Source organism: Cygnus atratus, chromosome 11, assembly GCF_013377495.2.
Source record: "Cygnus atratus isolate AKBS03 ecotype Queensland, Australia chromosome 11, CAtr_DNAZoo_HiC_assembly, whole genome shotgun sequence".
Classification (NCBI taxonomy): Eukaryota; Metazoa; Chordata; class Aves; order Anseriformes; family Anatidae; genus Cygnus; species Cygnus atratus.
Genome location: NC_066372.1, coordinates 11108285 through 11134458, shown reverse-complemented (window position 1 = coordinate 11134458; position 26174 = coordinate 11108285). Strand labels below are relative to the sequence as shown.

Genomic DNA, 26174 nt, shown 5'->3' with positions numbered 1-26174 from the left:
CTCGGCTCTGGTGAGGCCGCACCTCGAGTACTGTGTTCAGTTTTGGGCCCCTTGCTACAAGAAGGACATGGAGGTGCTCGAGAGAGTCCAGAGAAGGGCAACGAAGCTGGTGAGGGGTATGGAGAACAAGTCTTACGAGGAGCGGCTGAGGGAGCTGGGGTTGTTTAGCCTGGAGAAGAGGAGGCTCAGGGGAGACCTCATCGCTCTCTACAGGTACCTTAAAGGAGGCTGTAGAGAGGTGGGGGTTGGTCTATTCTCCCACGTGCCTGGTGACAGGACGAGGGGGAATGGGCTAAAGTTGCGCCAGGGGAGGTTTAGGTTGGATATTAGGAAGAACTTCTTTACCGAAAGGGGTGTTAGGCATTGGAATGGGCTGCCCAGGGAAGTGGTTGAGTCAAACATCCCTGGAGGTCTTTAAAAGACGTTTAGATGTAGAGCTTAGTGATATGGTTTAGTGGAGGTCTTTTTAGCGTTAGGACAGAGGTTGGACTAGATGATCTTGGAGGTCTCTTCCAACCTAGATGATTCTGTGATTCTGTGATTCTGTGACCCCCTTGAGAAGGAGGACTTCCCTGGGCTGTTAGGCTGTGCAATGGGAGGAACAAGGCTGTAGATGCAAGGGTGTCTGCAGATGACTTGCCTGTGTGTCAAAATATTGGAGGAACACCCTGGCAAAGTGATTGGTGGAAGATACACTGGGCCTCACCATGGCTTACATCCTGCACTTGAGGCAAGAAACTTGTGGTTTCCTGTGGGTCTTTAAGAGACCATCTCCCACAAGGGCTTTAACAGCTCTGTCTGACATCAGGCCCTGCCATTGGGAAGGCACTGCAGAGGGTTGAAGGACTGCTGACAGTGGACACTTGGGTTGCAAATGTGAGTTCATACCTCTTCTCTGCATCCTTGTCTCCATGTTGCCTGGACTCAACAGTCTGAGGGTAAAGGAGCAGAGGGAGTATTAGGAAATGCCCAAAGAAAGAAAGAAAGCTTAGGAGAACAGAAATTATCTATTGAGGTGTCTGCATACGTAAGCAAGCATCAGGATGTATCCTATAAAACATTATTTTCTCTGAATTGGAGAGATATGGATTTGAAGGGTGGACCGTTTGGTGGATAAGAAACTGGCTGGATGGCCACTTCCAGAGAGTTGTGGTCAATGGCTTTGTGTCCAAGTGGAGATCAGTGATGAATGGTGTTCCTCAGAGATCTGTACTGGGACTTGTGCTGTTTAATATCATTATTAATGACATAGACAATGGGATCGAGTGCACCCCTCAGCATGTTTGCAGACAACACCAAGATGAGTGGTGCAGTTGACATGACGGAAGGAAGGGAGGCCATCCAGAGGGACATGGACAGGCTTGAGAAGTTGGCCCATGTGAACCTCAACAAGTTTAACAAGTCAAAGTGCAAGGTGCTACACCTGGGTTAGGCAATCCCAAACATCAGTACAGACTGAAAGATGAATGAATTGAGAGCAACCTTGTGGAGATGGACTTGAGAGTACTGTAGATGAAAAATTGGACATGAGCTGGCAGTGCATACTAGCAAAAAGCCAATGGTATCCTGGGCTGCATAACAACAAGCATGGCCAGAAGGTCAAAGGAGGGGATTCTCCCCCACTGCTCTGCTCTCGTGACACCCCACCTGGAGTACTGCGCTCAGCTCTGGGGCCCCCAGCACAAGAAAGACATGGACCTGTTCAAGCAGGTCCAGAGCAAGGCCACAAAAATGATCAGAAGGATGGAGCTCCTCTGCTGCAACGAAAGGCTGAGAGAGTTGGGATTGTTCAACTTGGAGAAGAGAAGGCTCTGGGGAAACCATTCAATACTTAAAGGGGAGCTGTAAGAAAGATGGGGAGAGACTTTTACAAGGGCATGTAGTGATAGAACAAGGGATAACAATTATTAAGCTAAAAGGGGGTAGATTTAGATTAGATGTTAGGAAGAAATTCTTCACTCAGAGGGTGGTGAGGCACAACAGGTTGTCCAGGTAAGCTGTAGATGCCCCATCCCTGGAAGCGTTCAAGACCAGGTTGGATGGGGCTTTGGGCAGCCTTATCTAGTGAAAGATGTCCCTGCCAATGGCAGAGGGTTGGACTAGATGATCTTTATTGGTCCCTTCCCACCCAAAGAGTTCTATGATTCTGTACTTTGTACTGACCAGCCACATGTTTGAGCAGGGACATTTGGGGAGAAATGAGTTTTAGATATGGAACTGGCGTGGGTGCATGGGGAGGGGATGGACAGGACAGAGCACAAATTACATGAAAATTATGGAAATTTCCCACATTTTAAACAGGAAATACAGGTCCTTTCAGTTCACCAAGTGTTTTTCCGTGATGTGTGTCCATCTTCTGTCCATCTTGAACAGAAAAAAATGCAAACGTCTGCTATATAGTGACTCAAATCTAAGATGAGGGATGCTGCTCCAGCAAGTGGCAGAAGTGTGGAGTACTGGTGAATGCAGGCACTTTGTCGTGGGGAAGAGACAGAGCAAACAGTGTGGCTCTAAGGGAAGAATACGGGCAAGGGCTCCAGGAGCCAGCGGGCTCCCCCATGAGTGAGAAGGGCATATAGACACAGGCTGAGACAGAATAGCCCCTAGATGAGTGGAGGGGCCCCAGGAGCTTTGAAGTCCCATCTCATCCTCAAAGCAGGGTCAGCTCTTGGGATCAGACCACATTATTCTTGGATTCATACATCCAGATCCTGAAAGGAGAGGCACTACACTACCTTCCTGCAAAACCTGCTCCCTGCTTGACTGTCCTCAGGATCAAAATGTTTGCCCTTATACACAGTCTGTACCTGCTTCTCCAGTGACCCAGGTCTTGGACTTAGACATGACACAAACATGAGAGGTCCCACTCTCTGAGCATGGCCCTGGTGCATAGCCAATACTTACATACACCCACAGGGACAAGGTCCAGAGTCTCACCAGCCAGGTAGCAAGTGCCCCATGAGCCAGAGTTTCTAGTACGCATATCAAGCCCTTCTTAAGTGCTTGGCTGGCCTCCTTGGGTGATGAAGGTGAAGCATTTGTGAGATGGTACGTGGCAGCTGGTTGGCCCAGAGCCCTTCTAGTCTTTCTAGGTCCTGCACATCCAGGTAGTTTAAGCAGGCAGACCCAGAGGACATACATGTGACTTGTGAAGGGTCTATCTTTGGCTCCAGAAAAAGGTCTGTTACCCCACTGACCAGATGCTAGCAACCAAGTGCAGCAGTGAAATTTCACAAGATGCCTGATCATCTTGATAGAGTCGGCAACTTTTGGGTCTGTCATCCCAGGAGACAAAAAGAGGAAATGGATTAACCAGAAGATCTGTGTACCACAGATGTTGTATAGCATTAACCCCCCCACAAGGCCCCCTCCACTTCCTTGCACACATTGGAAATGACCTGTGAGAGCAAGGAGGGAGGAAGCTGGCCAGTCATTGCCAAAAACCCACCACAAGGCCAAACAGGCTTCATACCAGGGGAGCCATGTAGACAACAGTCCCAGCTTCTCCTTCAGTATGAGGAGCCAAACTGCAGCACTGTTGAGGTGTCTTCCTTCTGCACACATGGAGCTGTTGTGAATACACTGATGTGCTTTAAGGTAGATACAAGGTGTGTGATGTGCTGAGTAGTCCAGGTTTGTTGTTCTCTTTTGTATGTATGTGGTGGTTTGTTTGGTTTTTGGGGGGATGGGGGAAGGTTGTTGTTGTTGTTGTTGTTGTTTTTCCAAAAACAATTAAGTTAACTCTTCAAACTGCCATTTCTGCAAAACCAAAATTTGTGAGAAACTTTGAGCAACCTGGTCTAGTGGAAAGTATCCCTGCCCCTGGCAGGGGGGTTGGAATTAGATGATCTTTAAGGTCCCTTTATATCCAAACCATTCTTTGATTCTTTAACGTTCTGCATAAGATAATTAACTTTTTTCCTAAAATCCTGTGCAAAGGCAGTAGTAGCCAACACTGGGATGGCAGTTAACACCAGGCTGTCCAGAAAATAGACGAAGATCACTGATAGGCATTTTTGCTGTTCACCTGAAACATGCCAGGGGACTTTGATCCCAGTCCCCAGGAGATGTTCAAGGTTGTTATTCACAGAACATGGGACAGCCACACATTCGTTCATACTCGCCCGGTTTTGAAGGCCAGCAGGGCTGTTATGTCAGCTCGCACCGCTGGGTGGCTGTGCTGCTGGGGTGAGAGCACCACGCTGCTCACTGAGCCCCACGGGACTATACCGCTGCAGCATCCCCCACCTCATGAGGGCGCCCCTCGGGCTGTGCAGCGAAAGCAGCAACAACCACAGAAAGGTGGATGTACAACTCCGACACCACCTAAGACCGGAGCAGAGTGGCGCAGCGGAAGCGTGCTGGGCCCATAACCCAGAGGTCGATGGATCGAAACCATCCTCTGCTATACGTTTTGTACGGCTGTGTTAGTTGCCAGGATGACAGAGGGAGCTGTCCCCCCCAGCAACATCTTCTGCGAAGGCAGAGCCCGGAAAAGGCCTCGTAGTGGCGCCGAAAAAGGACGTCCAGGACAGGGCCGGTTAGCTCAGTTGGTTAGAGCGTGGTGCTAATAACGCCAAGGTCGCGGGTTCGATCCCCGTACGGGCCACAGTTGAGTTTTCTTTCCTCCTTTCTCTTCCTTTTTCCTCTCCCGGTCTCGTTTGCGTTCGGCCAGCGGCTGATACCGACAGAAAATGCACCGGAAGGGCCAGCACCAGCACCGTGCCACACAGGACGCGTGGGGAAAGCAGCTCAGGGTGACAGTTCTAAATTAAAAAGAAAAAAGAAAAAAGCCACATACACACAAATCCATCACTTAATAGAAAAAATCGTGTAATAATAACAATAATGACAACATAATTAAATAAAAAAATCTAGTAAGAAAACCTAACATTAGCAGAGGATGGTTTCGATCCATCGACCTCTGGGTTATGGGCCCAGCACGCTTCCGCTGCGCCACTCTGCTGATCTGTGTAAGTTTTTTTCCCCAATCCTTTATATACGTACTAATAAGTCCCGTTTTTTGTTTTTTGTTTTGTTTTTTTTTTTTTTTCTCCACACACGTTTTCCCTTGTTCTTTTCAGCCTTTGAGGATGTTCTTACATTCCTTGAGGGATGTTCCCCGGGAGAACTTCGTCCCTCATTTTCGCTCAGGTCTCTCACTATCCTTCTGAAGGTTTTCATTCATATTTGAAAAAGACAATGTTCACTGCATACTAAAGCCAACAGTGCTCATACAAGCAGCGGAAAAATGTCAAAAATCGCTTTGCACAGAAAGTCAGCGACTAATCAGTGTGCAACACATATACCCGACTAAGTACCGAATACTGTCAAAATGGAAAAAAGCAATGGTGACACTGAAAAATATATGATCACGATCACCAAGTCATCATCACAGCCTGCTGCACTGGAGGTGAGACCTGGGCAACTGCAGTGCTTCTTATGCCAACTGGCCTCTGGATAAGTTTCCCTTCCTAAGTCAAGAGGGTCAGGTGAGCTTTAGTAGTTCCTCCAAAACATCCCAGATCTGGGTCTCCAGCAAGCAGCACACTCCTCTAGACAACAGGTCAAGCTGTCCCCCACAGCAGGGAGTCACTGTGCCTCACCTGCGCAAAAGCTTTGAAGAAAACGAATATAAAAGAATGCACTGCACACTTTTTTCAGCTTGATAGCATGGAAAGGAGAACAGGAGAGTCTACTCAGGAAAACTGGACATCAGGAAAGGAAAAGTGATGATCCACAAGACTGAGGAGAATGCAGTAGGAGGATGTTGTAGAAGCCTGGAAGCAGGTGGGTAGGTACAACACAGGAGGTACCCTGAGCTGCAGCAGGATAAATAGAAAAAATGCAGACACAGAACTAAAGAGAGAGGAGGCAGTGACCCTGCAGGCAAAACCTCTGTTGTTAGGTACTGTTTATTCTCAAAGCAGGTCAACGTACTTCACAGAGTTTGAGTCATATCTCAAGCCTGCTCACTCGTATTCCAGGGAAAAAGCAGCCCTTCATCTGCTCTCTTTTACCAGCAAATTCAACTAGGATAACCAATACATATGCCTCTACTAGGCAGCGCGGTTCAGTTTCAGATGTTTTTTCCTGGGGATGTAAGGGTGGGAATAGGTGCACTTTCTTGCAAGATCACAGCAGGAAATACCCAGACCTTGCCAATGATGGAAAGCTCATAAACTCTCACTTGGATTTCCTTCAAAGTGTACTACTGCAAGATATTAACTAATTCACTCCCATTTCTAACTCCGACCCTTGAAAAGTTCTGATCTCCATAGATGGGTTGCAGACTCATGACTTCCACAGCTAGTTCTCCAAAAGGTTTTTCATACATGTACCAACACTAGCAAAACCCCATAACTGTGCTGGACTGACAGATAGTCCAAAATATTCATGAGAGCTCCATGACTCTTGGAAATGTTACCTATCCCCCACCAAGAATGGAGGCACTTTCTCCTAATTAGGGAAGTGGATTTCACTAACAGCTCCTGAGCTACTTAGGCCATAGCACATACCTCCACTGCCTGGATAGGCCCTGGAATGATGAATGACAACACTTAACACTAATAAATCCACTTACCTGTTTTAGCTACTTGCATGTACCTTACTGTAAAGTGATGAAGCTATTTTCTCCCTTTGTTTGGCACAATGCCCTCATTTAACCTGACTCATTAGGCAAAGGGTTCTGTATCTTTAAAAAATGAATAATCACTTTACCACCGTTAGAAAAACTAAATGTTACATGATTACACTACGTGAGGGGTCAAAGTGGTTTTCAGATTAAAATGCTAAAACTCACCTGAGCATGCACATGAAGTGAATAGGGCAACCATCAGTTAAAGTCCAAGAACATACCCCCATCAGACAGTGAGGTTTCCAGTGCAAGCTACAATCATTTTAAGGCTCTTCCTTTAACAATATATGACCTAGCTCAGCACTTATCTCACCTCTTAATTCAGCCAAACAGATTTTCTGCTGCTGAAACTAGAGCAAATATACCAAACCAAGTTTTGGGGAAGGAATCAGTGAGACGCATTGGTTTATAAGATGAGTCATAACCTGCCTGGAGCAACCTGAGCATTACTTCAGGTCTTCTTAGGCTTCCCACCTCTTTCTTCATCGCCCTTCAGGTAATCCTTAGAAGTCTGCACTGCTGTCCTGCTTTCAGCTAGGACAGAGTTAATTTTCCTCCTTGTAGCTGGTGTGGTGCTGTTTTAGATTTAGGATGAGAATAATGTTGATAACATGCTGACGTTTTAAGCGTTGCAGAGCAGTGCTTACACTGAGTCAAGGAGTTTTCAGCTTCTCATACAACCCTGCCAGCAGGCAGGCTGGAGGTGCACCAGGAGCTGGGAAGGGAAAGAACAAGGACAGCTGACCCAAAACCAGCCAAAGGGATAGTGCATGCCATATGACATGATGCTGAGCAATCAATATGGCGTGGCTGGCCGGGGGAGGGAGGGGAACACTACTGCTCAGGGAATGGCATTGATTGGTGAGTGGATGGTGAACAACCATATTGTGCAGCACTTGTTTTGTACATATTTATTTTCTGTCCTATTAAACTGTCTTTATTTCAACCCACAAGCTTTTTACTTTTCTTCCCCCTTATTCTCTCCCCCATCCCCCTGCAGGTGGGAGAGGGGTGAGCAAATGTCTGTGTAGTACTGTGCTGCCTGCTGGTTTAAACCACAGCAGTTGCCAGCAGAATTTTGGAAATAAGAAACAACAGCTACGTTCCATGTGTTACAAATCATGTTTGCCAGATTAATACACACAACACAATTTTACAAGCACAGTTTATATACATCTTCAAGCATCAAAATACATCAGTGCCAAGGTCTTAGTTACTGTTGCCTCCACTGCTCTTTCCAGATGTTCCTGCTTTCTGCAGCCGGCTTGCACTTGGTTGCCGAGGCATCCTCTGGGCAGATCCTTCCCTGCTGCTCCTTTCTGCTATAACCTGGGTCCCACTGACAGCAGAACTGGTTTTATTTCTCCCTGAATGAATGAAATGCATACATTAGTGTCAGCCCTGTGTCACCCATGCAGCATTTAAGCTGCAACTGTTTAAGAAATCATGCTAAAGGCAAAATTGTATTAGATGTCGCAAATGTATCCAGCATCCAACACAGAAAGCAAGTTTGTGAAATCAGGGCCACAAGAACAAAATAAGTTGCAGTAGGAGCATTATTAGTTTTAATATACAAAGTAACCAGCCACTTTGTTCTTTAAATACCTGCTTTCATTTGGCACAGGAATACCAGCAGGGCAAACAGCAATTCAAAAACATGAAGAGCACCTAACACCTCAAGGCTGGGATAAGTGAACTGATGCGCCATTGCCCACCTCCTTCTAAAGCCTGCAGTCAGTGTCAGATCAGAAAATCTCCTACTCATATCACTTGTAATTCGACGAGCAAGTTTGGGTTTCCTATCATTTTCTGGGGTATCCAGGAATTTAGACGCCTATACAAAATCAGTTACTCTCAGATTTTCTTACTGGGTTCAGAAGATAACAGAGCTGCCCTTCTGTAGGTGCAGCTGACCATCTCTACAATGCAATATGACAGCAGAGACAACAATGGGTAGAAAGGTACAAGTTGAAGGAAGCAAGGGGCATACAGTCCACCCTGCCAGATTCAGCCACGGGAGAAAGACTGACAGACTAAGAGGTGCTGCAAACAAGTGACTGCAAGGGAAAAGTGAGGAAGACTGATGTTTCCTGGCAGAGAGAATTACTTCAGATGAGAAGTAATACTTGCATTAGGAAAGATAAAAATAAAGAACAAAGAAATTATGTAGAAGTGCTCAAGATAGTCATGGCTTTTATTAAAGACAGCAAGCACCAAGAAGCACCACTAAACATGAATATAGTAAGGAGCAAACAAAACACAAGAAATCCAGTGAGCTGTTTTTCCCTGAGTATCTATAGTTACATGCATGCAATTAAAATGGAGAGCGACATTTTACTAATCATGTCAGAGCAAATTGCAGAATGCCAATAGCTACTCCCCACATGAGAGTCTCCATGGCCATCTGGATCACCTTGGATTTGTGCTGCCAACAGGGCACACACTGGAGATGTGTCTGTTTTGCTTACTAAACTGACCTGTCTCTCCTTGGAGTAACTGTCTGAAAACAGCACTCCCATCAATACTACAAACTAATGCCTCACATTACTGGAAGGACAACCTGTAAACTTCTAGATAAGAGTACGTGGCCCCTTCACATCTGTAAAATTTGACAAACTAGGGTAGAAAAAGAAATATATTCACTTATCCCAGCCAAATCAGGCGTTCTTAAAAAAAATCTATTATTGTAAACCACACTAGTGATCTGCCAACAGTCATCAGCCCAAGCCAGCCAATCAGCCTTGCAATTTTTCTTTGTAAAGCTCAAGCTTGTAAGCACTTAAGCAGTTTTACTAATGCAAGTGCTGTCTATGAAAACAAACAAATTGCACAAAGGCAATACACGATCTCACAGTATTTAAGAGAAAAGTCTCTTAACATCTCAAACAAAGCATTAGAGTTCACCATGATGCTTTTAGCAGTCCAGTACATCTCTATATGAGTGTTCTCCTCTTCCTCACATGCATATATCAAATAAGAGTGCAGGTTCCCAGCCTGTGTATGATAACTCTAACCATGTGCATATACAAACAACTGTACCGTTAAGTGCTACCAGGAGTCAGGTCCTTGATCTTCTGACCTAGCTGAAATGACTTGGGGAGAAAGATTCACTCTGTAAAGAAAAGCTATGCTCAGATAAAACATGCCCTCCATCTTCATAGCCTTGAAATCACACTAAAACAAACCAGTTACTTCCAACAGCAGAAAAATCACCTGTATTTTTGAAAGCATCATCTCTAGGCCTGTGCACTGGACAAGAGCAGCTCATCAAGCATGCAGGAACAGACATGGTTTGTGAACTTCCACTATCAGGAATATAAGGGTCCACTAGTGCAAAGCACAAAAAGTTTACCCTCTGCAATTCAAGCACTACAGACTAGCAAAAGGATTCCACTGCCATTTACTTCGCTGACACAAGATGCCCTTATCTCGAAGGTGTCTGGCTGTCCCAGAACAACTGTAGCCCAAGTAGTTACGGATGCAACAGACAAGTCAAAAGAGAGATTTCTCCAGTAACCCCTCTGCCCAAAGATGACCCCAGAAGCAGCAGTTACATGTGCGTCTCCTCAAGAACCTTACATAGTTTGAGAGGAATGGATGTGTGTGCACTGCCTACCTCTGACCGCTAGCTCTCTTTGCTTTTAAAAGACCAGTGCAAGTTGTGCATAGGCTGCTCACTGAACACATTAATGCCAAACACCTCTAACAAAAATGCAATAAAAAATGCTACAGCTACCTCTAGGAGACCACCACCACTCCAAACCTTCACCAGATACCAAGAGAGGAGCCTGCAGGGCAAGAAGAGAGAGTCTTAAGAGGAAGAGGGAAGAAACACTCTCTTTGATTATAGCAGGAAGCAAGTGAAGACCAAACAAACTTAGGAAAGGAACCCCAAGTATGCTTTCAGAATTGGAAATATAAAGTTCTTCTCCTACAGTCTACTCTCTCCTCAATCTTCTGTACCTTCCTCAGGGGATCCTTTCACACTTCTGAGCAGTAACAGGAACTGCAAAATTTCTTCCCTCTGGCATGAAAAAGAGGGAGAAGCCATCAGGTGCTGCTTTGAGTATCTTTATTTCTAATGCAGTCAGGGAGGATTAGCATGTCAGGGCTGCAATAATCTCTAACACCTCCTTTCCAGCGTATGGGCAATGACTATGGGCTAGAGTAGATTTAAATTCTCCACAGTCCTGCTCCTGTTTCTGTCTCTCAGTAGGGCTTACATTAGGCACAGGAATCCAGCTGGCCTTCCAAGATGAACAAAGACTCAAATCTGGATGAAAAAAAACAGCTTGTAAGATTGGAATCTTGCAATCTTGACGTGGTTACCAGAAGGACTAAACTTTTGCCCACCCACTGGTGGCTGGCACAGCGATGGGACTTTTTTCATGATTAGGAAGTGATGAAATTTGAAATCAAATCTCAGCCGCAGCTAGACCTCACTCTTCAAAGCACTTATGGCTCTCATTCTCAGTCCTTCACCACACAAACTGGCAGGTTCTCAAGGCCTCCAAAGCTGTCGAGGTATTTGTAACAGCTCATACACAACAAGGCACACTGACTAAAACATCATCCCAGCTACAGCAGCCTCGCTGAGAAGACACAGTCAGGAGGCCAGGTACAACTGGCAAAAGGGGCTTCAACAAATCCATCCAACTAGTTCTGAAACAGAGGAAGAGGAAAAATAAGTTTTCAAATGCAAAAAAGTCATTTTCTAAGACCTTCAGTATGCATTAAGGCAAATGGAGCAATGGATCATTATTTGAACACACACTGTCTCTCTTTCACACTTACATGTGAAAGTACACAGTTTCACACTTACCTGGCAAGAAGAATGTGTAGAAAGAAGAGAACACAAAGTAACCTGCGACCTACACAGGCCCCCAATTCACCTGCACAGAACTTATAACCTCTCTTCTCTAACATGCCTGTTCACTTGAAACAGGTTAGGTATTCAACTTCATTACTAGCACTACAAAAACAAGCTGAAATTAACATAAATCCCAGATCCTATTCAATAACTTCCAGGGAATACAATCTGACAGTGTTTCCTATTGAACTGTAGCCTGTTCTAAAGCCCCTAGCTTCTGTAATGGACACAAACCACACATTTGTAGCCAAATCATTTGGTAAGTGTCCTGAGGCATGCAAACACCTCAGTTTTACACACTGGGTAAGAACCCTCAAAAAGAGATGTCTGAAGGCAGGTTAAGGCATAGAGCAGTCTCCCTCTACACCCCAAGTCTGATAGACCTCTGTACTGGGTCTCTTCCGAGGCAACTCTATGAACAGGTCTGAAACCATACCGTTCCCATCTGTTTCCCATTTTGCTGACCTTCATCACCACACATGGAAGAGTCATTTCCTCCAATTCTCTTGCACATAGATTATAGAAAGAAGATGGAGAAAACATTTCTTGTTTTTCTCAGAGCACTTTATTCAGTCAAGATTTCCTGGGCGTTTTTTGGTTGGTTGAGGGGGGAGAAAAAGAATGATTTGCTGCTCATGATGAACTCACATCTCATTACTTTGCCAAAGTCAAATGACAAGTCTGGCACTTAGAGTATTCCTCTAAATCCCATTTCTTTGTCAATTTTTGCCTCACACAGACAGAGTATCAAAAAGAAAAAGAGCTTGGAAGCAATCCCCAGAAGGTATACTAAAAATTATCCCAGCACAGTGATAGTTAGCTCACAGTACAGCACAGAGTTAGCTCAAGAATCCAGCACAGAGAAAGCCTTACGGCTTTCTCTAAGACTGTAAACCTCCTGCACAGGAAACCCGACAGAAGAGACATCTACACTGACCAGAGATGACCAACGCTCTTTGTTACCTGTTCATGTTGGCAGCACGGTCAATGCCACAAGTCCTGGTTTTAATAATCCACGTGCATTAGCTTGCCGATCCATGACCATCACACCCAGAGCATATGTAAAAACATTACACAGGACAACCCAGGCTGCTCTAGGGATCCCAATATTTCAGGGAACTCAATTTTACAACAGTGTTTCCCACTGAAACATAGTCTGTTTAAAAGCTGCTAGCTTCTGCAATGGACACTGCCATACACTTGTAACTGAATTATTTGCTAAGTTGATATCAAGCTCCCACTATATGTGTAGCACTGCAAATAATATAGGACACCTAAAAAAATTACATCCCTGGTAATGCCTTTTTCCCCTTTAAAAAAAGTTACTCAGATGGGAAGGAATATGTTATAGACTTCTCCCCCAAAACACAGTAGTGCATGGTGAGTCACAGCATCCAATACAGATTTTTCCCACTCACAAGATTCAATAAAATGACAAATATAAAGTCTACACTTCAGTTTTGAGAGCACATTATTTCCACAAAAATACTTTGCTCTAGGTAATGAAGCCACCTATTCTTTCAAGACTAGGTCTACATCAGGTTTAGAGTGTTGCAGCCAACAGCCTAGACTTTCTGTAAGTTACTTGCAGGACAAGGAAAAGAAAATAAAAGCTGTGTGTTCTGTTTCTGCAACTACGGATAACCACTTCACTGTCATCTGCATTTTGGTCATACGAAGATTCGGTAGCTCCCTGGTAGAGAAGAGGAACTACATTTTTTAACCAGCCAAGAAAGCAAAAAGCTGAGAAGTTTCTTAATCATTTCTTAATCAGGAAAGCATTCTATCTCCTGCACAGACTACGAGATTGCACTGGTGCCATACAGCCTGAAAAAATCCATAAGCCAGGCGAGATCACAATGAAAAGCAAGCTTATGTTAACAAATCATTTGGTACAAAAAAATAGTTAGGGCAAAGCCCTGGAAAGGAACTTTATGGAAAGCATTTGGGCTGGAGAGTGGGAAAACGTGGAAAAAATAGTGGAAGTGAAAAGAGGAGGACCGTCAAAGAATATTCACTAGTCTAGGAAAAAAAAAAAAAGAGCAGGGCATTGACAAATGCATGTTAATAGAGGGGTAGAAAACTGCAGAAAAATCACCAGCGGCTTGAGGGTGAGGTGGGCTGACGGGAAAAGCAAGCATGGAACAATACATAAAGCCATATTTAAGTACACAACAGCAAATTATACAAATGCCTAGTCTAAACTAAACCCAACACCATTGTCCTAATGGGTGTGCACAACTCTCCCTTGCATTTATGGGAAGAAATTGCCCAAAGAACATCCCTTCCTTTTAAAATAAGCTCTTTCTCTCCCAAATCAATTATTGCGATGACCAGTTTTGAATGCAGCTTGCATGAAGCTGTATCTAGCTAAGTATGCCAGATGGATGGTCTAATAGTCAAACAGTAATTTTGAGGCAGTTATGAATTGTTACCAACAAACACCTCTGTGCCACTGTTATATTCTATGGAAAACATAATATAAAGTCATTTCTATGATCCCCTGTTGCTTAAGAGCCTTAGCTGTAAAAAAGCTGAAATAACTACAGGGGTGAGGGGAGGAAAGCTATGTGCTTTCTTACCCCTACCCCCAGCAATGCTTATCAGAGTAAGTCTTTTTTTTTTTTTTAACTGCTTTAAAAAACCTCCCCGTATCACGATGAGCTGAGAAGCTTAAGCCGGTATCTCATTGTTACTGATAGAACTTGAAGGAAGCAGACTCAGCTGATGTTTAGTGAGACCTGGATTACTTCAGCCACTTGTCTGTCTTCTGACAAAGGAGGAAGCACAGGAGAAAGAGCAGATATGCAGAGCTGAACGACACTGTGCAAAGCAGCTGGGCAAACTTATGTACAACAATTGCTGTTCTCTGCATCAGCGCAAGGAGCTCTGGCTACGTCAGCAGACAAGTCCCAGCTATGCAGAAGAGGCATCTCCCATCTCCAAACGCCTTGTCCTGCGCAGAAGCCACGCCATCCTCTTCTTAAAAATAAGCAGCATCTTCCAACAAGAGATGGCAGGGCCAACAGCAGATACAGCTTTGGTTCCCCTTCCCCACGGCAGCTCCTGAAGGAAAAGAAGGCAAGGCAAACCAAAAACCCCTGCAGAATGGATCCAGCCCAGAGGACGCCCCCAGTCACCCTGTTAACACTTACCCCAACTCCTGAACTGAGGCATTGATGATGGACTGTGTTCAGAACCAGAAAGTTCAATGAATGAGGAAGCCTGATCCCTCCTCCTCTTCAGTTTGAGCTAACTACTTGCTTCTCCAATTTAAGGAGAGAAAATTAGCCTGAAGATACATTGATTTTAAAGGGATTTGTATGTCAGCAACACCCTTTCCTCTAAGAGCTTCAGTAAAACAAGCTGCTGCCTTGACATGCAGATAGTTCAAATCCTAACACAGCCTCATGTGATCAAGGGAAACACAGACAAGGCTGGCACTGATGGTCCAGTTCTGCTTTACTGCATTACCAGTTCCCACAAACTGAGGCCTCTCTCTGGAAGTCTGTTTTCATGACCTTCAACCGCGAACCCCACACATCTTCCTCCAACACTCCATGCACATTGCTCCAGGTGCCTACACTGCACTGTGGTATCAGACATAAGATAGCCAGAATTGTACAAAATTGCAGTTAAGGTGGCACAAGACTGTTAGCTTGCACTTCAGGACCATCTTCAGTCAGGCTAGGCACTCCATTAACACAGCCCCTCCTTGACTGAGTCACTGCAAGCACAAACATCTCCCATCTGAGAGGGGACAGAAATAAATCTTCACAAGGAGGTCTAGAAAAAAAAAAAAAAAACACACGCTCTTCTCAATGTTAATGAGATCTCACTGGCACATCTTATACTCAAAGAAGTGAGGATGCAGGACTAAGATTGTGATAAAACACTGTCAGATGTAAAGTTCTGCCCAAAGAATTTCCAGAGATCTGGCTTTCAGTGGTGAATTTATTCACAGGGGCATTAGCTGCTGTTCATCATCAGGAGGTGCTGGGTGATGACAAAGTCACTTAGGCTGACAAACTAAAACGAGAAATCTTCATTTAAAGTCAGCTACTGCTATGAGCCCTAATGCAGCAAAATCTTCCAGAAAATTAAATAAAATAAAAAACACACCTGACACAACTGGGAAGACCAAACCTTCTGGCAAAGAAGCACAGCACTGCCCATCAGCATTGGGCCAGGGATGAATGTGTTGGGAAAGGAGGCCAAAGCTCTCCTCTACCACCAGTACTAAGCACCAGCTCAGTGAAAATCCAAGGCCAGCATTCTCTGCAGGTACCTGGGAGAACATTAAAGCTGTGGCTTAATGGGAGTGATCCTCCTGTCTCAGTAAGCCACATACAATCCAGTGATCAGAGTGCATTATGTAGCCCTGAAGACATGTGTTAGACTCATGAAATAAAGCAGAAACGTGAAATAAAGCACAAAAGCCCAAACTAAAAATGTATTTACCATAAGCAACATAGAGCTAGCCTCATCTTTCTCTGAATTTCACTACACTTCACCCTCAGTTCAGACAGCTCGTCACAATGTCCTCAAGGGTTTCAACGTGGTCATTTTAAAGAGAAACTACAGACTTTAAGGACTGGCAGCACCAGGGGCCTGAGACAGTAAGAATGCAGTCAGGCTTGGGCATGTCTTGGACCAGGAGATGCTCTGCTTAAAGATGCAGAATGAACATCCTGGATTGATGAAGGGAAAACTGATTTAAGACCCCAAGATGGATGTTAAGTCCTAGAAACTCAGGCTCTTTAGTGTATTTGCACTACCTCTAGCTGTAGAAGGCAACTGCTGAGGGCAGATCAACTCTACCATAGGGTTTCTGACTTCCTCTTGAGGAATTTAATGCTCATTAACAGAAGAGTCACCATCTAACCATTTCAAACTGGAGCCAGCCTACAACTAGCTAGAAGTAGCTCATGGCAGTGGCCCAGTATTAGAAGAAGCTGGTTTTTTTGCTTGTTTGTTTTTTACAGGAAGTACTATGTACTAAACAGCATTATGAGAGAAGAAAAGCTACTCCATATTAACAGACAAACAGGAACAAACACATCACCCAAAGTTCCTTCATAGTTTGCAGGGCCCGTCACACCTGAAGCACCAAACTAGAACAAGAGAGCAGGATTTAAAGCATCTTTTGTTCAGAATTGCTACTCTCTTATTTTGAGACATTTCCTCTCAGTGTGGCAAGGAACAGCAAGCTGCTGCTTTCTTAAAATATCCAAGTGCTGTGCCCCTCTCACTTTGCTCCAGAAAAATAGCCAGGTGTCTTTTTCCTCTGTGCATCTTTAAAAATCTCATACGCAAGTCTGTTCTCTTTACCACTCACATCCTCTCACCAGGAAACTTTTAATCAAGAACACCTCTTTCAGCAAGAAAGAGGAACCATCAGGTCCTGGGAGTCCAGGACACCTTATCTCACACCCAAATTCCAGTTAAGGCTTTAGTAAACTTCCTCAGCCTCCATGCTACCCCCAGCTGCTCAATGAGGTGAACTGCACCCATTTACCATATGGAATACACATTAGAAGTAGCAGGTTCTGCTACTGTGAAGGTGCATAATCAGTCTTACCCTGAAACCGACTGCTTGAAGATATTCAAGTGAATCTTGCCTTTCAGATCCGCTCTCTGTAGGACGCACCATCAGGTACACAGGCCTGCAAGCACAGCCAGCTGCTGTACAGAATAAGCACTCCCTATCACCAGCGCAGTCTCAGCAGTGAGACTAGACTAAGTTGCAGTACGATATCATGACAGGAGAACCTTACTTGCCCTCAGCCTTACTCATTACCTACACTGACAGCCAAGGTTTTCTTTTTTCCATCGTTCTGTGTTCCCAACACAGTGGCTGCTGGCAAAAGTTTTCTTTTTCAGTTTTACTACAGAATTCTTCACGGGTCAACATATACTCATCAGCTACAGTGAAGTTTTCGCCCTGAAACACTGAGAGGAAGGGAAAACAGAACACAACAATAAAATTCAGCTTGACCTCATCCACCTCTACACTCCCACTGAGCAACCATCAAACCCCCATGCAATCCTGAGGTGTGAAGCAAACCTATCTTTCAGCATACAGTTTTGTTCTTGGCAACCATGCAAATCATCCATGAAACCACGCTGTTTTGGCCATTACCCCTTTTTACCACATTACTAAGCTCAAAAGAATTGAGAGCTCTCCTGCGCAGTGAATTTAAACTTTGTGACAGTAGACTTATTTTAGTTAAGCCTTTCAAACCTTTTACAAGTAACCCACAGATGTGTCACACTACCAGCCAAAAGCCACTTCAGAAAGTAGAGGGAATAAAGTTTTATTAGAATTGGCTTGGAAAAAATATGGCACAGCTTCAGGGCTACATTTGTCACTGACCTCTGAGGCCAGAGCAGTAAGAATAATTATATTCCAAAGCAGTCACTGCTATAGTTGACAGCTCCACCCAGCCTCCCCTTTCCATTTCACATTCCCACAAAAAAAAAAACATTCATTCGGGCACAGGAACCCGACGGGTGAGCAGCACAAGCTGCTGTGCTACTACACGTGGATGGAGCAGATGAAGCGCCACAGCTCCTGTTTTCAGTGATTCCTAGCATACCAGAAACTCGTGTTTCCGCGAGCTAAATACAAAATCGAAACAGCGTTATGCGGCATTAGATATTCGGGGGGTTAGGTTGCTTGGAAGCCTCAGAGGAGCGAGCCAGGACGCCAGCCTACGCGCGTAGGAAACCCAGCGCGAGTCACCTCAGCGACCCCTTCCTTCCTTTTCCTGACACCCCGCACCGCTCCCGCTGCTCACGAGCTGCTCCCTCCGCGGAAGGAGCGAAGCGCGGGTAAACACCGGGCTGTGACAGCGCCCGCGGGGCTCCGCTCGGGCCGGGAGGCGCGGCCGGGCCCCGCCGCCTCACACGGAGCGGGCGCCGCGGGCCTCCCGCGGAGGAGGCGGCCCCCGGGGCCCGGCCGCGCCGCCGGGCCGCGCCGCCAGCAGCCGCAGGCCCTGCCGCCCGGCCCTCACCCCGCGCCCCGGGGCCGCCGGCGGCCCGATCGGGCGAGCCCCCGGCGCCGAGCCCGCGGCGCGGCCGGCGGGCGGCGCGGAGACGCAGCGGGGCAGCGGGCGGCAGCAGGCGGCGGCGGTGGGCGGGCGGACGCCGGCGGGCCGCGGAAGCCGCAGGGCGGAGGCGAAGGCGAGCGGCTCCTCGAGGGGCTCTGGGCGGGAGAGACACAGAGAGGTCAGGGCCCGCCGCCGCCCCCCGCCCGGCCCCCGCCCGCCTGCCCGCCGCCTACCTCGGCTGTCGGCGGGGAGCGGCACCGGCGCGGCGGGGGCTCCGCTCTCGTTGCCCGCCGGCAGCCGCTGCCCGGCGCACATGGACTTGAGCACCTGGAAGACGGCGAGCGGCGCCACGTTCATGCGCAGCAGGTCCAGCAGCACCCTGCGGGGCGGCCGTCAGCGGGGGGCTCCGGGGAGGGGGCTCCGCCGCGCCCCGCGCCGCCCGCCCCGCCCCGCCGCTCACTTGAACACCTCCGGGTCCAGCCCGCTGCCCGCCGCCTGCGCCAGCTCGAACAGCTCCGCCTCCTCCGCGCTCAGCACCTTCCGCCGCGGCCGCGCCGCCGCCGCCACCTTGCCCAGCGCCGCTCCCGACATGGCGGCCCCGTGCCGCCGCCTGGCCGCGCCCCTCCCGGCCCGGCACCGCCCCGCGGCCCCGCCGCCCGCGGCCGGCAGGGGGCAGCCGCGCCTCAGCCCCCGGCCCCGCGGCGTCCTCCCCGCCGGCGGAGGCTCGGCAGGGTTCTGTGGGCCCCCGATTCGCCTCGTCCCCCCTGTGGCGAAGAGCTGGAGGGCTTTGGTGGCCGTGGCCTCGCGGCGACGGTCACAAGTGTGAACCCTGTGAGGTGCCCACCTGCGGGCACGCGCCTGAGGGAGGCAGCCCCCTGGGACGCCCCCATGGCCGACTTTCTTCCCGTGTTTTTTCTTGAGCCACCTGGATCCTGCGCTGTGGGGGCCGGCTCGGGGTGCTGGTTTTACTCCCCTTACCCTGGACAAGAGCTGCGGGGGGCAGGCTTATGGGTGAAGGGAGTGCTTTGGGCCCCAGGCAGGGCAGCAGACTGGGGTGTGTGCAAGGAGCCGTGCAGCCATGTGTGCCAGCTGCCCCAGGGGGCTGAATATCGATAACTGGCCGCATTCACACACCTGGCTGTCCACCTTTGCAGGGCTCCAGTGCCTCTAACATGCTTCAGTTCCCAAGCCAGCAGGGAGCATCTGGCTTCGTGTGAGGAAGCAAATTGGAAATTTGGGTCTTGAGTTGCGAGGAGACGTCAAGCTGAGATTGAAATTCTTCTATCTAAATGGAAATCAGCATCGCCTCCGCCATCAGGGGAGATCGCCTACCCCACTCCCCCCACCTCCGTGCAGGCGGAGACCGCAGACAGACCAGCTGCACAGATGAACGGATGGCAGAGCTGGAGCGAGGGCACGATGCAGGGATGTCACCCCCAGACACCGCCACAGGAGACCCCAGCCCATTCCTGCAGTAAGCCACAGGAGACGTACGCTGCTGCTTTGCACCCCAAGAAAGCTGCAACTGTGTAAAAATCAGCACCCACCACAGGGTGACCTGACCGTGTGTCCTTACAGGCGTTCACCCTCAGTAACAGACAGATATTTACTGTAGCTGCCAAGACAGGAACAAGACGTATGATGATAAAAGAAGGATCTTGCTGCTAATGGCCCTGAGCGGGACCAGCCCAGCGGGGACAATTATTACAGCACTGATAGCAGGAGCAGCAGCTGCCAGTGTGAATTACCATGCTGTCTGTGGACCAGCAGCGCCACAGCTGCAAAGCATGAGGTAGCCCTGAACGATGGACTTCTGGAAGGGCCTTCAGCTGAGTGGGGCAGTTTGGGGTCTGTGTTGGTGAGAAGACTGGGTGATGTCCTCGTGCTTACTCTCTTGCCTGCTCAGGCAGGAAGCACTGTGGGAATGGCTGGAAGTCAAATGCAAGGGCAAGAGCCTTCACTGTGTAGGTGATGCACTCCCCAGCCCTTCCTGATCCCACCTGGACTACTTCTAATGTGGCATCTGAGAGCTCAGCTACAAGTCACAGCAGAACAGGGCAGGATGCTTTTTAGCTCAACCCTCTGGAAAAAAAAAAAAAAAAAGAATACCAGAAAACACCTTCCCTGCAACAAATTGGAGCTGAAAGCTCTCCCTGCATGCTCTGGCTGCCAGTACCACAGCCAGGGGTGGAAACCTTCCCAGGGCAAGTGATAGGAGATCCTGCCTCTCCCATGTTTCCCTCATGGGCTGTCGTAGGTCATAGCTGTGGGTCACAACTTCTCACTTTCCTTGGTGTAACCCTGGATAGGCATGTTCTGCAATTTTTTTTTGAGTGACAGCAGTCTCCTCTGGGCTGTTGGACATGTCGCATGGTCTCCTCTGCTCTCTGAAGCACTTCTGGTGTCTCTGATAGGACAGTTTTCCCCTTTTGCTCTACCAAGCCAACAGGTCTGCAGAGGAAGTCATTGGCAGCCCACAAACATCCTCTGGAAAAGCCTTCAGTTCCTGGAGCTGCAATCTGAGTGGCACCCGAAGCTCTGGTCAAATGACACCTGCTGGACACCCTCCGCTACCTCTGGTAGGACTTTTAACACCCTTGCAGCCCATGGTTTCCAGAGCAGGCCATCAGCCAGGGCAGCCAAGGGTGGTGGTGCAAGGTTGCATCTCAGCCCTTGTAAGACACAGTTATGAGAGGGACAGGGCAGATGGTCATGGGCAGAGACGTCTCAGACAGCCCATGTGTGTGGAAGGAAAAGGGAATTGCGTGCAGCACAGAGCCCCCAGACTTTACCATAAATTGCTAGCTGGAAGTGGGGGGGTGCTCAGATGTCAGGACACGGTGATAGTGCTTGCACACACAGAGAAAGTAGCACTGCACTGCGCCTGCACAGGGATTGCACAGCACATGCATGGGAAACCAGGACCCGTCACTAACACACGTGATAAATTTGGATGTCATGAACACATGGAGGCCACACTACACCACATGGAGTGGCTTCCCATCGCACGCGCTGTAAATCTGAGACTGCCCTGTGCACAAGTGGCAAATCAGGCAGACTGTTCCCCTTGGAGAGAGGCAGTGGCATGCGCGAGCAGCAAGTTAAGGTACTCTACATGAGGCAAAGAGGTGGAAGACCCTGCCCTGTAAATCAGCACATACTATATATGCATGGTCAGAGAGAGCGCGCTGAGCACAGGCACTAGAACCAGACGTGCTGTGAATGTGCAGCGAGGTAGCCCTTAATGCGTGCAGTAAATCAGGACATGCTGTGCATGCGCAGAGAAGCTATAATGCTGCATATGGGCAGTAAATCACAGTGCACTGTACCCACACAGCAAGCCCACCCCGAACATGAACAGTGAGAGAGGACACGCATGTGCAGAGCCATCGGTCCCACACAGACACAAATCAGGACTTGCTGTGCACTGCCATTTAACGGAGAAAAATTCAGTATGCATAAATTTATCCTGGAAATGAAAGACTTGTAGCTGTGCAGGTCATCAGGCTGAACAAGATGTGATGGAGAGAGTGCCTGAGGCACAACCACCAGATGAGGACACACTTCAAATGCATGAGATGAGGCTCAACCAGGAGGTGCTGTGTGAGAGCAAGGAGGAAAGGAGCAAGGTCATCTCACTGTGAAAGAAGGATCAGGTTTAGGATTACCTGGATAGAGCTCAAATAGCAAAGAAATTGATGTGCCTCCCACATCCAGAATAGGGAAAAGGGAGACTAAAATATATATAGGCTTTCGTAACCTTGTGAGGCTCTGACCATGTTTTGAAGGAAATCCTTCAAGATAGGAAGGCAAATGGAAACAGAATTTCTCACAGATACATTGCATCAGTTTAATATAATGATTTTTCTTTCATAATTGACTTCTTAGACAAGAAGATGCAGCACGTTTAGGCTGGTTGGAGTTAAGGAAAGTTTGATTTGCCACTCAATAGGAACCAGTTTCCAATGATGGAAGTGATGGTTATGGTTACAGCAGAGGATCCAGCTAATTAAATAAATGATGGGTTGTATTAACAGTAGTGTCTCTGAGCAGAGATATTTCTAGCACTTCTCCGCCCCCCGTCTCAGAGTAACCCCACTAATACGAACAGCAAACAGTTCAGGGGTGAGTGAGGGTGAGTTTTCGGGAGGGACACAGCTGCATCAGTAGCAAGGCACTGGGAAGATCTCACCTAAAAGATCTGCCCAAGCATGCTGTTTGGAGACATCCCTCCAAAATTGTGCAAGGAAAAGGGCGGAACTCATCACAAGCGGAGACTGAAAATGAGGTGGAGGCATCCAAGCACAGATATTTTTCAACAATTTTTAAACGGCACCAGGAGCAAGTAGCTGCTTTGAGATGATGCTGGGGAAGTACACCAAAAGGACTGAGCAAGGGTGGTCTCTGAATTGGGAGCTGAAACCTGCCCCTTGTGTCAAATAAGTTGGTCTCCACAAGATTTGAAAGGAGGCATTCAGCTGGGCCATGTGCGTGCCATATGCATGTGTGCGCTACGTATGTGCTACACCACACGTTTTGCTGGTAGCCTGCAGGGATCGGGAACAATTTTCTCCACTTTGCTATAAACTTTGGCAGCGGAGCTTTGGGGTTATTTGATCCTCCTCCTGCAGCACTGGAGACTGCTGTGGCTGGAAACAGAATGCCGGGCACTGTTTTCAGAGACATTCAAGTGATGCAGGCGTTGCTGGGAGGGCTGGGGTTTAAACTAATCGCTAGACTTGGGTTTAAAGGGGCTTTTCCAGGCCAGGGGAGCCGGGAGGGGGGATGGATGATGGACAACTCCCTACACCCATCTGAGGGTTTTACCCAGCCGTGCAAGGGCCGGTTATTGGTGAGGCGTTCAGGAGCCCTGACGGCTCATGCTGGGAAGGGTGATGAAACCCAGGCAAGGCTTGGTGCTAACCAGTGTGCTTCGTTCCCAGCAGGTGGGAGATGTTAGAGGTTGTAACGGAGTTTCAGCAAACACACTCCAGCTTCCAAGGAGGGCAGGCTCAAACTCTGCCCTGAATCAGCCTTTCACCCCTCCGCGCTGCCTTCCTTCTGCAAGACTGTCTTTTGGCCAGTGACGTTTTGTGCAGGAGTGAGCGCAGCCCTGAGCTGGCCCAAAACCAGGCGGAGCAGCACAGGGCTCGGGGGCTGTGCCAGCTCTGACCCGACCACCGTGCAAGAGCATGCTCCCAGCAGCACTAATCCAATTACAAAACAAACTTCTTTCATTATCAGGGCCTGCAGCATGCTAAAACAGCTTGGCGATTATGGAGGGCTTAGCAAGGGACTAGAGATCAGGCGATGAATGACAGAGCTGTTTCACTGACAGGGAGGAGGGATGGGGAACAGAGGCAGCTGGGAGGGCATGGGGGATTGCTGGGACAACAAGTGGGGTGGGAATTGCTACAAAGGAAGGTCTTTGCTCCACCTTCATGCCCTCAGTGGGGTTAATCTCAGAGCCACCTCAGGCTTCTCAGGCCTTTGTCCACCCTGGGCATGAGCACACTCATGAATGGGAATCCCCTGTCATCTCTCTAGCCCTGTTACACGCCTGTCCCACTTTTATTTCCAAACAACACTCATTTCAGCCACAGGAGAGCAAATGTAGCACTAAAGTACCAGTTGAAGAGGGATTCAGTCCATCTAAATTTTCTGGGGAGCCCCTGAAGTTCAGCTCCCATCACAGAGGATGCAACACGTTGGCCAGACCCAGAGTTAAGTCCAGAGCAACGTACTTCCCATGGGAATCCCCAAGTCAGACCCAAAATGTACAGGACCTGCATGGATCTGCTTGATTTGAGAAGCTCAGGTCCAGCCACTGACCCGATGTCAAGCTGCGGGCTGGCTCTTTGCTATGTCTCTGTGTTCTGCACGCCCTTCCCTGTAGAATCTCCTCTGCTGTGTGAGGGGCAGCCAGTTGGGCTGAGGTGCTGTCCTCACGTCGCAGTGAATGGGAAGCCCTCTTTATGCCTGCTGCCCAGTACCTTCTGGGAATGCTGTGAAGAGGGGGAAAAGCCTAGCTGGGCCTAGGGAAGTTCTGCTTCTCTCCAAAACATCCTTTGACTCTGGCCTGACCTCAAGGCTAACCCTGCTTGGAAGGTACAGTACAGAGGTGTGGCCTGCAGAGGGTCACTGGGATGGCAAGGGCTGGAGAACACGATGTACAAGGAGATGCTAGAAAAGCTGGGCTTCTTTAACACGAAGAGGGCTGAGGAAGGACGTAATTTCCATTCCCAACTACCCATAGTGGTGTGGTAAGGAAGATGGAGTGAGATGCATCTCAGAGGTACCCAGCCAAAAGACGAGAGGCAACAGCACCAACTGCATTAGAGACAGTAGCTGGACTCAAGCAAAAAAAAAAAAAAGTTTCTGCTCTTCCCATTCCCGGGTCCTGGGAGGCCAATTTGCTGAGCCTTCCCCTCCACAGCATCAGGAGTAGGTGCCAGGCCCCATTTGAGCTGCTTCCTTGCCTGATGTGAAATACTGGGGTGGTTGTACAGGTCAACTCCTTCCCTGCAGCTCAGGGAGGCATCCCCAGCATCCCCCTTCGGCGTAACAGGCCAAACACCACAGGCAAAATCCTCCACTGTGATCAGCCTTTTGAAGCAAGAACCAGAAGTCCCCGGGGGCAAATGATTGGGGGGGGGGGGGGGTGCCAGGACCTACACACCCATGAGTGTCCATTGAACACCAGTCTAGTCACACCTTGTCCCTTGTTTAAACCAGCTCCAGAGAAATAATCGCAGAAGTTGCTGTGCGCTTGGCAGGGACACCCCCAAGACACAGCCAGGCTGCGTGGGTGGGATTTCACCATCAGGCTGTTTGCTCTTTGCCACCATTTCTCAAGAGGAAAACAAAACAAAAAAAAAAACACACACATGGTGAGGCTCTCCTGTGCCTTTGTTCCCTGGGTGCACAGACTCAGGTGGCCTCTGCTTTCCTTGCCACAGTCATAGAGGGCAATCCCCCCTGGGGACAAGCACTGCGCTGGGGCCATCAGCACACAGCGGGACTGCTAAGGGCCCCTTGACACCTTTTAAATGCAACAAGGGCATCTAAGAGCATCTCTGCAAATGTATTCCTGCACCTCCAGCCTTTTCCGTGGGCTCTGGTGCTTGCCAGCCCCCGCAGAGTCAGGGCCAGGAGAAAAAACCCTCTAGCCAAAACTCCATCCCCACTGGAAAAGGCTGGGGAGAGGCAGCAGGGGCTGCCAGCAGCCAAGCACTGCTGGAAGCAGACACCGAGCGCTTGATGAGCTCAAACCGCAGCCTTTTAGGGAGCGGGGGAGGCTGAACATCCGGGAACAAACCACCACAGCTTCTGGAGGCTCCAGGGAGCACGCCAGCCCCGCGCAATGCCCCAAGAGCAGCCCAAAACTGCGACGGGACAGCAATCCCCCAGCTACAGACCGAGTCCTGAAAACCCCAGAGCCCACACTAAGTCCCCACGGTTCCACAGACCGTCTCCATACCCCCAGCAAACCAGCAGGACCAGTTATTTCTTGGGAGCAGGCGATGGGGAGGGCGATCGTTTCTCACACGGCCACTTGGCAGGGCCCCAACGGCCCCAGCGCTTCGCTCTGCCGATGCTCAGCAGACGCAAAAGG

General features: G+C 48.5%; 1 protein-coding gene and 3 non-coding genes across 9 annotated transcripts; 2 read left to right on the top strand and 2 right to left on the bottom strand.

The window, feature by feature from the left end:
- Positions 1 to 4336: 4336 nt before the first annotated feature.
- Positions 4337 to 4408, top strand: TRNAM-CAU (transfer RNA methionine (anticodon CAU)). Its single transcript has one exon. It is a non-coding gene; the product is annotated as a tRNA-Met (tRNA).
- A 127-nt stretch (positions 4409 to 4535) lies between these two features.
- Positions 4536 to 4609, top strand: TRNAI-AAU (transfer RNA isoleucine (anticodon AAU)). The gene has a single exon. It is a non-coding gene; the product is annotated as a tRNA-Ile (tRNA).
- A 285-nt stretch (positions 4610 to 4894) lies between these two features.
- On the bottom strand, positions 4895 to 4966 carry TRNAM-CAU (transfer RNA methionine (anticodon CAU)). The gene has a single exon. It is a non-coding gene; the product is annotated as a tRNA-Met (tRNA).
- A 2774-nt stretch (positions 4967 to 7740) lies between these two features.
- On the bottom strand, positions 7741 to 19185 carry LOC118258148 (mitotic-spindle organizing protein 2-like). 6 transcript variants are annotated; one of them, XM_035566761.2, is made up of 7 exons: positions 19020 to 19185; positions 18793 to 18938; positions 17312 to 17459; positions 17089 to 17173; positions 14663 to 14694; positions 14362 to 14573; positions 7741 to 8004 (listed from the first exon to the last, which is right to left on the bottom strand). In XM_035566761.2, the coding sequence occupies exons 1-7, from the start codon at positions 19148 to 19150 to the stop codon at positions 7847 to 7849; spliced, it is 912 nt and encodes a 303-aa protein (XP_035422654.1). In that variant the 5' UTR covers positions 19151 to 19185; the 3' UTR covers positions 7741 to 7846. The 6 variants fall into 6 exon arrangements, 5 of the variants coding, with proteins under 5 accessions (XP_035422654.1, XP_050569073.1, XP_050569071.1 ...); XM_050713114.1 differs by lacking the exon at positions 7741 to 8004 and adding an exon at positions 15630 to 15795 and having other exon boundaries at positions 14363 to 14573; XR_007708747.1 differs by lacking the exon at positions 7741 to 8004 and adding an exon at positions 15630 to 15795 and having other exon boundaries at positions 14456 to 14573; positions 14663 to 15293.
- Between the last annotated feature and the right edge of the window lie 6989 nt (positions 19186 to 26174).